This window comes from Alexandromys fortis, unplaced genomic scaffold, assembly GCF_014885135.2.
Source record: "Alexandromys fortis isolate MF-2015 unplaced genomic scaffold, M_Fortis_MF-2015_v1.1 scaffold_168, whole genome shotgun sequence".
Lineage (NCBI taxonomy): Eukaryota > Metazoa > Chordata > Mammalia > Rodentia > Cricetidae > Alexandromys > Alexandromys fortis.
The window spans coordinates 242,659-261,211 of record NW_026068058.1 but is presented as its reverse complement, the minus strand read 5'-3'; the positions used below and the strand labels follow the sequence as shown (position 1 = coordinate 261,211).

Here is an 18,553-nt window from a genome sequence, read left to right as displayed (position 1 = left end):
TTGGGCCCAGATTGTCTTGAGTGGAGCAGAGCTACGAAGGGCTGCAAGTAGAAGTCAGCTGGGCTCCAGGGAGAGGCTTTCTGCTCCTGCAGAAGTTGGTGATTATTCATGCCTAAGGGGAGCCGGTCACACTAGGTTTATTTTGAGTGCTCAAGTTCATTGGCTGTGGTCTCCTAGTCTTGAGTCCTGGAGTTGGAAGTTGACCAGGTAGTTTTAAGGTAAAAGGACCCTGAAATGTGAACAATTTCTTGGTTAGAAGCTAAAAATGTCTTTGAACCTGTGAGCAGCCTTGCGCTTGCTGGAGACCCAGGGTGTTTGAGGGTTTTAAACTAAAACGTCTTTGATTCTGTCAGGGACAGAAGCCAGGGATGGCAGAAAGGTGTGTTTGGGGGGGGGGGGGGGGGGCAGGAGGCAGGAGGCAGAGATCTAGATTTTCCTGTCGCTTGCCCTGCGAAGGAGTTCTCCTTCCTGGCAAACCGTACAGAGTACATGACTGCAACTCAGAGGTGCCTGGACATCCTAATGGCAACTGCCAGCTCACTCCCGTTCCTCAATCCAGGAAAGTCTTGTTATGCCCAAAACAGAGAGGCTCGCGGTATCCCCTTCCAGGGCACCCTACCTGCTGTACAGGGACTCCGCCTTTTTCTTTTCTGTAATAAAACACCTCTTTGTAAGATTTACCCTCACTGGTCTTGGAATTTTATTCTTCAAATTTGCAAGCCAAGAGCATAGAAGTCACTGGCAAGTTCCCAGGACTCTAATCCACTGGGTTAAGCCAACCCAAGAGTCAAGAATGCTCTATCACCATCAAAGGCACCCCAGAATTCCCATATAAACAGAGAATAACGACAATAAACCATTGTCAGTGTTTCCATGGTGTTAACTTATTTCTACAATATAGTCTTTATCATATTAATCATAGTCGTCCCCCAGCATCAAGAGGATATTAGCTTCAGGCACCTCCACATATATCAAAATTTGTAATGTTCAATATGTAAAATAGTATAGTATTTCTATATAGCTTATGCATATACTCCTGTAGAGTTTAAAACATATTTAGATTACTTATAGTACCTCATGATATAGTACTTGTATTATATTATGATAATATAATATAAAATAATTCTACATAAATATTTACTATTACTGAACTTGGGTTCACAGTCTATCCCCCAAGAGCCAGGTTTGGCCACTTCTCCTCAAAAAGCCAATTAAAACAGTCAAATTAATAGTATAAAGTAGAAAAATGAAATTTCCATTGAGGAGAGGGACAAAGAGATCCAATGGCTCCTCCCGTGCATCTTTGGATCCTAATGTGAGATTAAAGTTTAAACAGAGGGCTGGAGATATGCACGTCTAAGCAGTCCAGGTCAAGGTTTGGTTTTAGCTAATAGTGACTGATTATTGTGTAGGCTTCCAGTTCCATCCTGCACATGGTCAGACAAGCTTTGTGAACTGCACGAAACCTCGTTTGTAGGGTCCACGTTCTCCCTCCGATGGCATCAGACTTTAGCCTTCTTCTCCCAGCATTAGGTTTCAAGGGAAAGGGACTTCAGATTCTTGGGGTTCATTGTTTCAATATCAGAAAGCTATTGTCTGATATGTGAGATTAAGGGATGAACATGTCTGTTTAGACTGGTTCCATTTCTGCAGGTTGCTGATGGCATGCCACACGGCTTAGGATAATGACAAAGAAAACTGATTTTTTTTTCTAAAAATTTTCATTGTGCAGTTGGATGCGGAAGCTTTCCAGCAGTTTCTGCAGCGAGCAAAGAATAAGCACACCGGAAGGCAATGGGGATCACACTGTAAAGTCGGGAGGAGAGGTGGAAAGAATGAGAAGAAGGGGATGGGCGATCGAGGTTCCAGCAACACAGGAAGATGGTGGGGGAAACATCAGTGTTTGGAGGATGACTTTTTTTCTAGTTCTGTCCATTTGCCTGCAAATCTAAGCATGTAATTTTTTTTTAAACCATGGACTAGTACTCCATTGTGCAAATGTACCACATTTTCTTTATCCATTCTATTGTTGAGGGGTGTCTACGTTGTTTCCAGGTTCTGGCTATTATGAATAATGTTGCTATGAACATAGTTGAGTAAATGTCTTTTTGGTGTGAGTGTGCCTCTTTTGGGTATATGCCCAAAAGTGGAATATATCTGGGTCCTGAGGTAGATTGATTTCTATTTTTCTGAGAAATTGCCATACTGATTTCTACAGTGGCTGTATGACTTTGCATTCCCACTAGCAATGGATGAGTGTTCCCCTTACTTTACATCCTCTCCAGAATAAGCTGTCATCAGTGTTTTTGATCTTAGCCATTCTGACAGGTATAAGATGGAATCTCAGAGTTGTTTTGATTTACATTTCCTTGATGACTAAGGATGTTGAAAATTTCCTTAACTGTCTTTTGGCCATTTGAGATTCTTCTGTTGAGAATGCTCTGTTTAGTTCTATACCCCATTTTTTAATTGGATTATGTGGTAGTTTGATGTTTAGTTCTTTGAGTTCTTTATATATATTGGACATCATCCCTTTGTTCAATGTGGGGTTGGTGAAGATCTTTTCCCATTCCCATTTTGTCTTGTTGACCATGTCCTTTGCCTCACAGAAGCTTCTCATTTTCAGGAGGACCAATTTATTAATCATTGCTATAAGTGTCTGTGATACTGGGGTTATGTGATACTGGGGTTGGTTATATTTAGGAAGTGGTCTCTTGTGCCAATGCGTTCAAGGGTACTTCCCACTTTCTCTTCTATGAGGTTCATTGGGGTTATTTTTTATGTTGAGGTCTTTGACCCTTTTTGACTTGAGTTTTGTGCATGGATCTGTATCTTTATATCTATCTATCTATCTATCTATCTATCTATCTATCTATCTATCTATCTATCTATCATCTATATCTACTTGCATTCTTCTACATGTCAACATTCAGTTATACCAGCTCCATTTGTTGAAGATGATTTCTTTTTTCCGTTTTATATTTTTAGCTTCTTTGTCAAAAATCAGGTGTTCATATTGTGTGGGTTAATATCAGGATCTTTGATTCAATTCCACTAGTTCACCTGTCTGTTTTTATGCCAATACCAAACTGTGTTTATTACTGTAGCTCTATAACAGAGCTTGAAGTCAAGAGTAGTAAAGCCTCCAGATGTTCCTTTATTGTATAGGATTGTTTTGACTGTCCTGAGTTTTTTGTTGCTCCATATGAAATTTAGTATTGATCTTTTGAGATCTGTGAAGAATTGTGCTGAGATTTTGATGGGTATTGCATTGAATCTGTAGACTGCTTTTGGTAAGTTTGCCATTTTAACTATGTTAATCCTAAATATCCATGAGCATAGGAGATCTTTCTATTTTCTGATATCTTCATCATGTGTTCTTCAAAGATTTAAAGTTTTTGTTACACAGGTATTTCACTTGTTTAGTTAGAGTTACTCCAAGATATTTTGTATTATTTGTGGCTATTGAAAAGGGGGATGTTTCTCTGATTCCTTCCTTAGCCCACTTATCGTCTGTATATAGGAGGGCTACTGATTTTTTTTGAGTTAATCTTGTATCCTGCCACATTACTGAGGGTATTTATCAGCTGTAGGATTTCCCTGGTAGAATTTTTGGGGTCACTTGTATGTATTATCATAAATCAGCAAATAGTGAAAGTTTGACTTTTCCTTTCCAATTTGTATCCCCTTAATCTCCTTTTGTTGTCTTATTGTTCTAGCTAGGACTTTGAGTACTCTATCGAAAAAATATGGAGAGAGTGAACAGCCTTGTCTTGTTCCCGATTTTAGCCAAATTGCTTTGAGTTTCCTTTTATTTTGATGACGGCTGTTGGCTAGTTGTATACTGCCTTTATTGTGTTTAGGAATGTTCTTTGTATCCCTGGTCTCTTCAAGACCTTTGTCATGAAGGTGTGTTGGATTTTGTCAAAGGCTTTTTCAGCATCTAATGAGATAATCATGTGCTTCCCCCCCTCTTTCAGTTTGTTCATTGATTGATTTTAGTATGTTGAACTATCCCTGCATCTCTGAGGTGAAGCCCTACTTCATGGTAGATGATGTTTCTGATGTGTTCTTGGATTCACTTTGCCGTTATTTTATTGAGTATTTTTGCATCAGTGTTGATGAGGGAGATTGGTCTTTAATTTTCTTTATTAGTTGCATATTTGTGTGGTTTGGGTATCAAGGTAACTTTAACCTCGTAAAAAGAGTTTGACAGTGTTCCTTCTGCTTCTATTGTGTGGAACAATGGAGCATCGATATTAGCTCTTCTTTGAAATTCTGGCAGAATTCTGCACTGAAATCATCTGGCCTTGGGCTTTTTTGGTTGGGGGACTTTTGATGACTCTGTTTCCTTATGGGTTATAAATCTACTTAATTTGTTTTTATGGTCTTGATTTAATTTTGGTATGTGGTACTTATCCAGAAAATTGACCATTTTAAAAAAAAGTTTTCCAAATTTGTGGAGTACAGGTTTTTGAAGTATGACCTGATGATTTTCTGGATTTCCTCCATGTCTGTTGTTATGTCCCCTTTTTCATTTCTGATTTTGTTAATTTGGATAGTCTCTCTCTGCTCTTTGGTTAGTTTGGATAAAAGTTTGTCAATCTTGTTGATTTTCTCAAAGAACCCGCTTTTTGTCTCATTGAGTCTTTATATAGTTTTCTTTGTTTTTATTTAATTGATTTCAACCCTCAATTTGATTATTTTTTGCTGTCTACTCCTTCTGGGTGATTTTGCTTAATTTGTTCTAGATCTTTTAGGTGTTCTGTTAATTCATTAGTGTGGGATTTTCCCCAGCTTCTACATGTAGGCATTTAGTGCTATGAACTTTCCTATTAGCTTTCATTGTGTCCATTAAGTTTTGGGTATGTTGTTAGGTCATTTTCATTGAATTTTAGGAAGACTTTAATTTCTTTCTTTCTTTATTCCTTGATACAGTGGTGATTCAGCTGAGTATTGTTCAGTTTCCATGTGTTTATGGGCTTTCTGAAGTTAGTGTTGCTGTGAATTCTAACTTTAAGCTATAGTGATCTGATAAGATACATGGGGTTATTCCAATTTGTATCTGTTGAGGTTTGCTTTGTTACCAATTATGTGGTCAATTTTTGAAAAGAATCCACGGGGTGCTAAAAAGAAGGTATATTCTTTTGTGTTTGGGTGGAATATTCTATATATGTCTGTTAAGTCCATTTGAGTCATAACATCTGCTAGTTCCTTTATTTCTCTATTAAGTTTCTGTCTGGCATACCCGTCCAGTGGTGAAAGTGGGATGATGAAGTCTCCCACTATTAGTATGTGGTGCTTACTATACTATGTGATTTAAGCTTTAGTAATGTTTCTTTTACAAATGTGGGTACCTTTGTATTTGGGGCATAGATGTTCAGAACTGAGATTTCCTCTTGATGGATTTTTCCTGTGACAAATATAAAATGTCCTTCTTTATCTCTTTTGATTGATTTTAGTTTGAAGTCTCTTGTTAGATATTAGGATAGTTACACCAGCTTGTTTCTTAGATCCATTTGATAAGATTTTTTTTTTCCAACCCTTTACTCTGAGGTAATGTCTGTCTTTGAGGTTGAGGTGTGTTTCTTGTATGCAGTATAAGCAAGAGTTTTGTTTTTGTATCCAATCTGTTAGCCTGTTTCTTTTTATAGGTAAATTGAACCAATTTATATTAAGGGATATTAATGACCAGTGATTGCTAGTTCTTGTTTTTTTTTTTTTTTTTTTTTTTTTGTTGGTGGCATTGTGTGTGTATTTCCCCTCTTTGGGATTTACTGCTGTGAGATCATCTCTTGCCTGATTTTTTGTGAATGTTGCTGACTTCCTTGGGTTGAAGTTTTCCTTTTAGTACTTTGTGTAGGGCTGGGTTTGTGCATAGGTGTTGTTTAAATCTGGATTTGTCATGGAATATCTTGTTTTCTATGTTTATGGTGTTTGAAATTTTTCCTGGGTATAGTAATCTGGGCTGGCATTCCTGGTCTCTTAGTGTCTGCATAAAGCCTGTCCAGGACCTTCTGGCTTTCATTGTTTCCATTAAGAAGTCAGGTGTAATTCTGATAGGTCTGCTTTTATATGTCACTTGGCCATTTTCCTTTGCAGCTCTTAATATTCTTTCATTATTCTGTATGTTTAGTGTTTTGATTATTATGTGGCAAGGGGACTTTTTTGGTACAGTTTATTTGGTGTTCTCTAAGCTTCTTGTGTGTTCATAGGCATGTCCTACCTCAACAAGGTGATTGGACAGACTTAGTTGACTTCTTAAGGAGGCCTTACCCTCTCTGAGGAGCAGATGGGGGATGAGGTGGGGGAAAGGTGGGGGAAGTGGGAAGAGAGGAGGGAGAACTGGGATTGGTATGTAAAAATAAATGCATAAAATTAATTATTTAAAAAAATCAGACCAACAGTCCAAGTTAAAGATTGGAAAATGATAGATAAGTAAGAACAGCAAAAATCTTTGTGTTTCAAATATCTCAAATTAATGCCTTAGTTAGTCATCATCAGAGAGGCCTCTTCTGGCAGCTGATGGGAACAGATGCAGAGACCCACAGCCAGGCTTTACGTGGAGAGAAAGTTAAATGAGATGTCCTCTCCCAAACCCTCCCCATAGAGCTCAAGGAACCACATGGAAGAGGAGGGAGAAGAATTTAAGAGCCAGAGTGGATGGAGAACAAGAGGAAGACAAGCCCCTCCGAATCAGTTAACAAGGTGCATATGAACTCACAAAGACTGTAGCAACAAGCAAAAATCTGCACCAGATCCTATGTATAGATATTATAGCTTTTAGCTTAGTATTTTTATGGGATGACTCCTGAGTGTGAAAACAAGTGGGTTTCTGATTCTTGTGCCTCCTCTTAGGACTCTTCCTGTTGGATTACCTTGCCCAAATTTATCTGATGGTTTTTGTTTTGTCTTATTATATTTTATTTTGTCATGTTTGGTTGTTATCTCTTAGAATCCTATTCTTTTCTAGTGAGAGAGTAGATCTGGAGATGAGGAGAGTTGGGGAGGAATTGGGATGAGCTGAGAGAGGGGAAACTACAAGACTATATATCAGCACATATTGTATGAGAAGATAGCTATTTTCAATGAAAAGAAAAAATGAAAAAGTCTCGCTATGCTTGGTTATGTGTATATATGCATTATCTACATGTGTTTATATTTTTATATTTTTGCATGGTAATGCACTGGTTTATAGTGAATGGTCACATAAACGAAATTGTTAAATTAGTCCAAATTCCTTTTAGCAATTGGAGTTTCTGGACAAAATCCCTGGCTCTGACAGTCCCAATAGGTTAAACTTCAACAGAAGTCTTAAAAAATGCCAAGGTATTAAATGAGCACACACATAGGTGAGCTGTGCACTTGTGTGTATATATGTTGGGTATAAACACTTTAAGGATGATTTTCCAGTTCACTAGTGTAATGGTCAGGAACACAGAGAAGAGATTTAATGATGTGGCCATGTTGGTAGAAGCAACTAGAACGGTGTGCTGGCATTTTTTTGTGGCCCTAATGTGTTTTATTTTTAAATAGGAAACGAATTTAAGCTGTTTAACTGGGCAGGCTTGATCATTGCTCAGTTGATCTGAGAAGAACCTATTGCTTGAGGGGATGGACTGGTTCTCAAAAGATTTGCACTTGTTCCAAGGTGCAAACTTAACTTCATGGATGATTGCTCTGATTCAGGGAGTCAACAGCAGTTCCTGGACTTGATCGACTCAGACAACGATTAATTCCCTGTTTAACATGCTTGTACACAGAGGCAAGCAGATAACCCAAAGAAAAGGAGTCAGGCACAGAGTGAAGAAAGAAATCATAAGAATCATATTTTGCCGTTGGTTGATGAGAAAATAGAGAGGTTTGGAAGAGTATTGACAGGGACTTCTCAGCATTTCAGATAGCACATTCTGTGTTTTGTTGAGATGCCATTACTTTATTAAGAGAGAAATGTTGGGGGAATGAACAAGAGCCAGGAAAGGCTGGCATGTGGCAGCAGTAGGCAAGAACTATGCTCAGTAGTGCCTCTCCAGACCTTCTCATTCCCTTTTCTGATCCCCAGGTTCCCTGTTAGAAGAAGTGGGTCTTTCCGATATTCTTCCAGGAACATGCAGTGGCCAGGAGCCAGGCAGCCAGTGGTGGGGGCAGTGAGAGAAGGAAGAAGGCGTCATCAAGGAATTAGAGTGGACACCCACAGGCGACAAGACTTTCACTAAGGAGTTGAATCAATGGGTTAATGTTTGTGGATGCTGTCTACAAAAATTAAGGAAAATTTAGCAAAGAACCAAAACAACATATAGGAACTTCATTAACTTTATACCATCTGTGGAGACATGGCCAATTCTATGACCTTATGGAACTCTTCAGAATTGGTAGAAAATCACAGAGGCAAAGTATCAGTTTATAGGTGACATGCAAACAGAATTAATAATTCCCTGGAGCCTATGACTGCTCTTGTAGCATTTAAAGCTTTATCTTTAGAATGTATTATAGTATTGTCTAGAAAGCTAAAAAAAAAGAAGTCACTCAAGTACATGACTTTTACTGTTAATATCTATAAAACTATGGAAGTGGCATTGTGTGAGTATATTTTACAGATCTGTTTGATTGTCTTCTACTTAGAGATATAAAAGATGGACAGATACTCTGTCCATGATGACCTTTTCCATCCATGAACATAATTGCTTAAAAACAAGACAGTTTCTATGTCTTTCTGTAACAAATAGTGACCTGTCTTGACATTAGGTCACATTGTGGATCAAGATGTGTCACACTAATGATGACCATTTAGTGCAGCTGGAGAATTTAGTATACTTTGCTTTGAATTAATTAGTCCAGCAGTTCGCTTGCTGTATTTATAGTAGCTATTTTTCTTTTGACTGGTTAAGCAAGAAGGGCAACAGTGTGATTCGCCTCCTTTGTTCTTACTTGAAAAGTGTTCCAGGACAAACAGTACTTCTTAGTTCCCAGGATCATCATGCCTGACTCCCTCAGGACACACTCCTGGGCAAGAGTAGAAGCAAGGAAGCCAAGCAATAAAGCCATTGGCTGGTCAAGATAACGATGGCTCAGATGATGGCAAAGGCAGTGGAGATAGGAAAAAATCTATGCAGCTGTGGAGAAGCCAGTAGGTAGAATGGATGAGGTTTGCTCACTCTCCTTTAAGGATGGGGCAAAGGGAGTTCTAACAACCAACTCCAAGATTTGTCAAGCCCTGCAGCCCAGAAACAAGAGCAGGTTTGGGGAATCAGGGAGGTCACAACTTCACTTTTAAGATCCAGGAGTGTGTCCTGAGGGAGTCAGGCATGATGATCCTGGGAACTGAGAAGTACTGTCTGTCCTGTAAAATTAATAATGATCTAATTTAGATGAACAGCCCAAGGACAGGCCAGCCTCTCCTCTCAAGTGAGAAAATAGCCTGTACCTTCCACAGGAAGCTGCTGAAGGCGAGGGTTGCAGGATGTGCGCTCTGTTTGTGCTGGGGATGGTTTTTCTGTCTTACCCGTATTGGGGTAAGTCCTGGCAATGAGGATGCAGCTGGTGGTTCCTTAAGAAGTTTCTAGATGCTGGGAAAGGAGGAGTTTTTAAAAACTGGCTCTGGGGCTGTGGATGTCTGTGAGATTGTGACAAGGGAGACTGATTTTTCTTCTCTTTGTAGGTGACCTTCATGAAGTTGGAAAAGGTATGCCCATGGCTGTTGTAAAATCTTTGGTAAATAGTTCATTTGTGACATGTTTAGGAGTAAACCCCCCTTCCATGGCATCCTCAGAATCTAGGCTTCTCCTGGCACAGGTACTCTGTTTCTGTTAGTAAGGAGGTGAGAATACCTTTGTTTCCTTTTACCCGTTACTGACAAAATATTCAGAATCTTGTCATGTAGACAAGATGTTTATTACTTGAGCCCTCTGGGTAAATTCTGATCTCCTCAAATGGTAGACCTTTGGTTCGTGTCTATAAACTTCTCTTTCACGTTCCCAGCACTTGGGAGACAAAGACAGGTGGATCTCTATGTCTGGACTACATTAAGAATTTCAGGACAGCCAGGGCTATAAAGAGAGACCCTGTATCAAACAGAACAGAGCAAAGCAAAGCAAAGCAAAATGTTTCTCTCTCACTCAAATCTTATGGGAGTCCTATTTGGGGAAGGTTAGAAGCAATGAATTAATATTTAACTTCCCACGGAGAAGGCTCCAATTGCAGAATTTTCTTTGAGATTACATTCACCAAGTGCTTCTTTGTGTATCTCGAAGATCTTGGAACAATGTGTTATAAATGTAAGAAGTATCATCTTGGGCTATGCTATGACGTCATGAGTTCCTGCACACTGAAGCATAGACAGTCCTGTGCTGCTGAGAACTTTTACATACTCACAAGAAAAGGTAATGTAGAGAATAGAGTGATGGGCAGCTAACCATACCTTCCCTTCTAAATAACTGTGCTCTTTGTGCTTTGGATGAGTGGGAGAGTGGAGTTGATGAGGATGAGTGGTCTTGTACAGGGGTGGAAAGATGGACCTTTCCCTAAGATAACACTGAGTGATGGAGGGGTATCAGCTTTACTCAACTCTGGAATAAATCCCTTCTCTGGGTTAGCAGTGAGTAGAGAAAGGCTATGGTGGTTTGAAGATGAGCTATTACCAGGGATATAGAAGGATTGAATGGTCTTTAAAATTCTTTCTCTCTTGCACTTCCTCAGGGCAGAGCATGTATCATTATTCAAGACTGTCATGTATGACCAACTGTGAGGACATCAACTTCCTGAGTTATGAAAAGAGAATAGAACTCATCTGTTGCAAACATAGTAGCTATTGCAACCTCCCAGTGGGACTCTAGTTATGAGTTCCTATGGATTTGGCATCATTCTTCAACGTATTACCCACTCCCTCTCCTCAAAAGTCTGTATTTGCTCTCCTCTCCTAACTAATGGTAAATGAGAAAGTCATTTAGCAGTGAAAAGGGGAGTGGTCATGGGAGAAATTGGGCTGGGAGCTCAACCTCATTGCCAAGCAAATATTTGTCAATTGTTTTTCTCATATCTGACAGAGCACTTGGGTTTGCTGACAACGCTGCTAGTCATGAATAGGCTGAGAATTAGTTAGCCCCTATATGAAAACATAAAGTCCTGGGTCAAAATGTTATCCTAACTTTGTAAGAGAAATCTGTGTGTATACTCTGACCTCCTCTGTACCAACTGAATTGGGATTCTCTTTTGACTAGCTCTGTGACTTCCTGGCATAATCCTTTCTCTCATGAATTCTGAAGGTAGGGAGGAGATGACTCCTGCTTTTCAATGTGCTGATGATCTGATCCAAACCTTTGCCTGTTAGATTTCATGGGGGAATATCTCTGGTGAGAAAAAGCTAAACAAACAGAGAGATTAAACAACAATACTTTAGAAACTTTCGGAAATTGTCATTGATGCAGAAACAGTTAAGTGTGTGTGGATCTGATTTGTATTATCAAGGCTCTTGGTTGAACCAGGTGATTGGATTGGGAATTGAGGCCTTGTTCAAAATTGGCTATTCAACTCCTTCTGATGGGAATGAAGAAAAAAGGGAAAATGGGTTTCTATTGTAGTTAAAGGTAACAGAACATGTAGCAATAGCATGAGGTACCATGTTCTAGCTTCATTTCTGTTGCTGGGATAAAACATTCTAACCCAAACCATCTGAAGCTAGGAAAGGGTTTATCTGGCTTATACTTCTAGATCTTAGTCCATCATGGAGGGAAGTCAGGACAGGAACTCAAGGCAGGAGCCTGGAGGCAGAAACCAGAGAGGAACAATGCTTGATAGTGTATCTGCCGGCCTCTGCTTAGCTAGTTTTCTCATACAACACAAGACCACTTGTTTAGGAATGATACTACCCACAGTGGTCTGGTTATGTCCATAAGAATAATCAAGATCGTCTCCCAAAGGCATGTCCACAAGGCAATCTGATCAAAGCAATTTCTTAGTTGATGGTACTAAGTTGAAAAAGTTAACTAGGACATGGTGTTTGGGTAATAATGTGTGCCACTGTAAGATAATGTTATGAGTAGCAGAAAGAATGGAAGACTAGAAGTTAACATCAGTAAGAGGAGGGATATGCAGGCACTACATGAATCAAGTACCAAGTAATAAACAAAAGCAGAGCCGCACAGACACATGGGGCCAGGATGAACAGAGGGCAACCACAGTTCTCTGGTTAGGAAGCTGACTGTAAGTGCTGGTCCTGGATTCTTATGAGCCTTCTCAACTGTATTATGCCACAACAAACTCCCCAATAAACAAGTTGTCCTTCTACTTGAAGAATTCAATGAACTTCTGTCCTTGTCTTGTGTCTTAGAATGCAGTTTGTTGCTTTTATTTGTGGGGGGAGGGAATCCTCAATTTGGACTTTATAGCCAGGATAGATAAAAACACAAAACAAAAACCCCAAACCAAACCAAATCAAACCAACCAACCAACCAACCAAACAACCCCCCTCCAAACCAAACCAAAACCCCAAAACCAAACCAAACCAAACCAAACCAAAATCCATGGAAACAATTTTTCAGAATAGACAAGTAGTTTGGAAAAGCCAATAGAATGTGGGCGTTTGAGTTTGTGTCTTGGGGTTTTGGTGTATCTGGACACATGAGGATAGTAGAGGTCAGTGTAGGAAAAATTATTATTTAGCACTGAGTTTCAAAATAACTTTTAAAAAGATCATGAACCAATGTTTAACAAAGCCAAATCTGAATTTCATTGAAAATGAAGAGTTGTCATTAATTAGAAATTTGTTCTGTGCTTCCTGAGTGGACCGCAGGAGTAGGAGCCGCATAGCACTGGGTTTTATGCAGACATGGGTGTTTTTGGTGCCTTCACAGACTGTCCTTGTCGGTGCTCAGTTGCATGGATCTTTGACTTTTGAAAACTTTGTTGCTGACTTATCTATAGATTTTTTTTGTCTCTGCCAAACAGGATTTGCTTTGTCCACTTGCTAAACTCTCACTTTGGGTGTAGTCATTGGCTGATGAGTGTCTGGACTCTTGGATTAAGATGGGATTAAGATGGGTATAATTTGTGCCCAATACATTTTATAATGGGACAAGTCTAAAGCCAGTCTGTAACTAAGACCATTAACATGTTCATTCCTCACTTCTTTACTTCATTTCCCCCCCTAAGTTTTAGAGGGTGTGGTATGATGCTGGGAATCAAACCCACAGCCTTATTCTCTAAGTTTTAAGAGGAAACAACCCAGTCATTGAGAATGGAGCTCCCAAACAAGATGAGTCAGGTTGGAAAATGAAGGTGTGTTTTGTTTCTCTTGAGTGAGAGAGGGTGCAGGGTCTGAATGCATAACTCATGAAAGAGGAGACTCTGATGTGGTAGAGTAGTCACATAGGGATTATTTTACAGATATCGTCTTAAGAGTTGTACTTGGGCCAGTAACCTGTGGATCTGGAATTGACCAATAAATAATTCACACAACTCCATAATTAATACAAAATGAATTTCACATGTATTAAAGCTATTATTGTGAAAAAAATCAAATAAACTTTGACTTTAAAAACATGTTGTGTCTATTATCATTTAATATATGCTAAACAAATTCTAAATACCTTATATATATGTATAGCTATATAATATCACATGCTTTTCAGAGTTTCTATAATCTAGGCAAATTGGTAGATAAGAAATCTGATAGCAGGCTAGTGAAATAAGTAGATGAGTATCAGAAAATTACATTTTCCAGTCCTGACTACTCTCATCACTGTGATCAAACAAGTCCTTGACTGAAGTAACGTATTATTTTGGCTCTCGGTTTCAGGTTCACAGTGAATGGTACGGGCTCATGTGACAGGAGACTTCAGTCTGAACTGTTTACATATGGGGAAGGTCAGGGAACAGAAACTGCACAGGAGCAGGAACGAGCTACTGACCCGCAAAGCTGTGAGTGGCAGGCTAGGCTCTCTACACCAGTTCCCAAAGTCTCTCCAAACATGGCTACCAGCCTGGAACCAAACATTCAAACATCTGAGCCCATGAGGGACATTTCATGTTGAAACCATAGTACAGTGCTGTGTAACACATTGTTGAGCACACATCGTGTTCACTGGAACTGTGTGTCAGAATTTTGTAGGTAAACACTGGGGCTTGTCTCTTCTCCTTGATGTCCAAGGTCTCAGACAGAAAAAAAACAGAAACTGGAGATTATATCCTGTTCCCCCCCTCAGCCTTGGGGTCATGTTTGCTGCACTACACTGATTCCCTGCCTCCACTAGAGGGAAGAAAGTTCTATAAAGCTTGTGATATGGGAGATATGGTTACAGCAATCTTTGGAAAATACAGTTTACTACAAATCATTAATGGTAGAACTACAGTTTAATTCAAGATCTGTAGAATCCATTCTCATTCTCATTCTGTCCTCACTATTAGTATTTTTAAAGTGTCTACATATCTAATGGTTGAGAAAAGCTTTTCTAACTAAGTTATCAGTTAAAATGATTGATAGATTTAACCACACATTAAAGTAAATACTTGATAAATTAAAATCATTCCTCTTGGAAAAATTATAGGAATGTAATTAGAAAAAATTATCTGATGGTTTGTCTCCTAAATTTACCAAAGTTCTTTCATATAAATAAATATAAGGTCAACTACAAATTAAATAATAAGAAATGAACAATTAAATAAAGTACACCAAGAATACAAAGGAGGAATATAAATTGTTACTACACATAACACAATATCCATAGTCATTTATGATACCAGATATGCAAATAAAGAAAACAAAGACTCCAGAACCCGTGATTAATCCATTACCAACAAGAAATGACTTGTGTGCTAGGGATGCTACAACTAACTCTGTAAATGGACCTAGTAATAAACTGCCCCTAAATTCTTATCTTTACATCCATAGGTTATGCAACTCTCAACTTTTGTCAGAGAAGCTTCTTTTTGTTTGTTGATGTCAACTAATACTGAGACCCATGTTCTCTCAAAGTGTAGAGAATAAGAGACTGGAATGCCTGACTCTAAGTGAGACATCTCTATCATACCCTCTTCTCCCAAGGCTGAGGGATCATCACAGAAGAGTAACCAGAAAGACTGTAAGAACCACAGGGCACAGATGTCTGTAGGGGAAAAAGCATTTGCTGGACACGACAACATAGTTGCACATATAGACTTGCATAGGCTGAGACTGTGTGCACAAGACTTACGCAAGATCAAGTCAGACAAAATCCCAGCATGGGTGTGTCAGAAGTTCACGATATCCCACCAGAGTCCGAGGGGCTATTGTCTACTGATAGCTTCTTGGGGAGTGTTTGTCAGTTTTCTTTAGGCATACAGGTCCTGAAAGGTGACCCATGACCTAGTAGATGATCCCATACCCACGAACATTCAGGAAGCACTAAATAGCTTCAGAGGGTAGTGACAAAAAGAGAGAGCACACAAAGTTAAGGGAAAAAGTATTGGGGATAAGAGTAGGTGAAGGATTGGGGAGGATTTGAGCTAAATACATCATATACATGTATTAATATGAAAATATATTTAAAATAACAATACATATATATATATATGAATATTACGTTCATAAGCTTAATTTCGGGAAAAAATTAGAGAGGAAAAATAAATGCAAAGGTAACAAGCTTTATAGACATATTTTAATACAAAAAAAGCAAAAAGAAGCTGGATTTGGGGCTGGAGAGATGGCTCTGCTCTTCCAGAGGTCCTGAGTTTATTCTCAGCAATAATATGGTGAGAGCTAGCTTTCTCTTCTGGTATATAAACATATATATGGGCAGAATATTGTGTATACAATAAATAAATGAATTTTTAAAAAAGCTGGATTTGTGCATCCATGTGTGTGTGAGAGTGTGTTTGAATATATGTATATATTCATTCTATCAGTTCTGATTCTTTAGTGAATCCTGACTCTATCATAGTAATAAGGTAGATACCTTAAAGAAAAGTCATACTGTGGTGACTCAGACTCCCTAAAATGTAATCTATAGCTACTAAGGGTGAGTGATGGGCAGTTGAGGGATGTCTTGTCTCATAATATTTCTCTGTAGCTTCACATTAAAAATCTAGTATGGATGATGCCAAATTTCTCATTTAAGCTATCAAATTAGTTAAGTCTCAGTGATGCGTGGGAAACAGGCAAGAGCAGAATTTTCTCTAACATTACAGGCCATGCCTGATTTCACTACTTTAGGCAATATGTGCTATGACCTTAGAACAGAAAGTTTCTGGATAATAGATTAATAAGATAAAACCTACAGACTGGAGTGGTGAATCACCCATAATTCCAGCACACTGAAGGCTGAGGCAGGATGATCAAAAGTCCAAGGCCAGGCTAGGCTACATAGAGAGACCCTGCCTCAGAGGGAATGGGTAAGCAAAGAAAGGAAAACATACAGGTATCTTGCTAACACTGAGGACAACCAAATACCTTTATCTAGGTGCAGTGAGCAAGAGCATCTACTCAGGACACTATGATCAGGGGAGAAGAATAACATGCCATGAAAACCCTTAACCAAGGGACTGGCAACAGGAAATGACGTGGGTCTCAGTGCTGCACGAGAAGAACAAATGCTAGCTCAGACATGTGATTTCAAAGACACAGCAGCAATCGCTGTAGTTGAGGGTGAGTTGATTCAGAAGATTACTCAACCTCAGAATTTCTCCAGGGTTGACTCGGAGAGGGAGGGACAGAAACCATGCTCCGTTTCCATCTCACAGGGACCTGTCAGTGTCCTCCTCTCCTATATCATGAGTCTCTGTAAAGAAGGAAAGCTTACTTCACCCCTAAACAGAAAGCCAAATTCTCAACCTAGGGCAGAACTGCCTAAAACCCCGAGGGCCACGGTTAATTTCCTAAGTGCTAGGAGAAAATAAATCACTGAGCTCAGAAACAAATGACAGAAACTAGAATGTCCTGAGAGGGACTCTGCTCAGCTGCTCCACACACTCTCCTTACCAGGAGAGGAGGCACAATCCTTATACATGACTCTATCTCCCCGCTGCCCCTCACCCTGACCAATCATGCCAGTTTACAGTTCTAAGTTCAAATGCAACTTCTTTATGATGAGCTTTCCCATGACCCTCTCTGCGCCACCTTTTCTTTATTCCCTATATTTTCTACACTATTTGCAGGTGTATTTAATTCTAGCTCTTTGTAGCAAGACCAGTTTCTAGAGAATTTTCCAGAGCTGCCTGTATGCAAATCAAACACCTGGGGGTTCCTGCATTTATGACTTTGGCAACTAAAATTTAATCTCTCACTGCCTCACTTCTTCTAACTGTGGATCATTTAGGTGGGCATGCTACCATGAGTGTGCAGGTTTTTCCGGTCATTGAGCCATAATACTGGGTGTGTGAAGTAATAATTCTTACAGGAAAATGACCAGTAGGTTGTCAGACTCAAAGGGTCACCAATGCACGGTTCATGACACGAACACCCAGGTGGCTCTGTTCTTTACTTCCTCTCTTACTGTGCGTGTGCACACTCTCTCAGTTTGTTGATTTCATAGCTAACTGATTTGATAAGGAGGAAATTAGAATTTACAAATATTCTGTCAACCATGACTGAAGAATTAAACTCTGATTAAAAATGTTCCTGAAAGACAACAATGAAGGAAAAAAATTGCTAACATAACAATTGGTTATTTGTTTCATTTGTAGCTTTAAGATAATTCAGGGTCATTTGCTAACACTCTGGCTGGAGGTAAATCCTGAACATCATGGGTAGAAGTTATTTGTACTGGAACAAGCACACATCTTAGATACAGCTGCTCCCGATAATAGTGGTGCTTCCAATGCCATTATTGCAGGCTTGGAAAAGCCCCAGTCTGTGCCAAGACAGCTCACATAGCACCTAAGAACCCATTTTATTACATAGATGCAGTAGTGGGCTCATGGCTGTGAAGAGTACTGATCTCCCATGTATCTCATTAGATAACCTAAGAGATGGGGGCATGTGTCAATAAAACCTCAGTTAAACTATGATTTGGAATCAAGCATTACAGTGATTGCCTATCAAATTGGATGTAACATACACTCTAAGATAGGTTAATATATGGCTCTGCTTTACAACTGAACAGAAAGTACAAGGCCAGGAATCAAGATTTAGAAGTCAGAACAAATGATTGTGTTCTTAGCATTTTTACTTGTCCGCAATGAAATGTTTCCAAGGATTTGAACTGTGTACTCTAATGAACTAGGGCTCCTTATGCTACCGTAACAGTAAGAACGGAAGTGTTAAGTGTGCACATTCAGTCACACAGAACTTGGTGATGGGTGGTGAGGGGAAAGTTTTCGTAGTTCGTTCTGTAAAGTCTTCCTCCTTCCTCCACCTTCCATATTTTTATTTATTTATTTATTTTAATTTATTAAAGATTTCTGTCTCTTCTTTCCTTCCCCCTCCCCCAATCAAGTCCCCCTCCCTCGTCAGCCCAAAGAGCAATCAGGGTTCTCTGCCCTGTGGGAAGTCCAAGGACCACCCTCCTCCATCCAGGTCTAGTAAGGTGAGCATCCAAACTGCCTACTAGGCTCCCACGAAACCAATAGGTTCAGTAGGCTCAAA

General features: G+C 39.4%; 1 protein-coding gene across 1 annotated transcript; it reads left to right on the top strand.

Annotated features, from left to right (window-relative positions):
• Positions 1-9,230: 9,230 nt before the first annotated feature.
• On the top strand, positions 9,231-12,358 carry Pate2 (prostate and testis expressed 2). Its single transcript, XM_050120059.1, has 4 exons — positions 9,231-9,512; positions 9,632-9,682; positions 10,251-10,379; positions 10,696-12,358. Exons 1-4 carry the CDS (start codon positions 9,461-9,463, stop codon positions 10,830-10,832), a joined length of 369 nt encoding a protein of 122 aa, XP_049976016.1. The 5' UTR covers positions 9,231-9,460; the 3' UTR covers positions 10,833-12,358.
• The last annotated feature ends 6,195 nt before the right edge of the window (positions 12,359-18,553 follow it).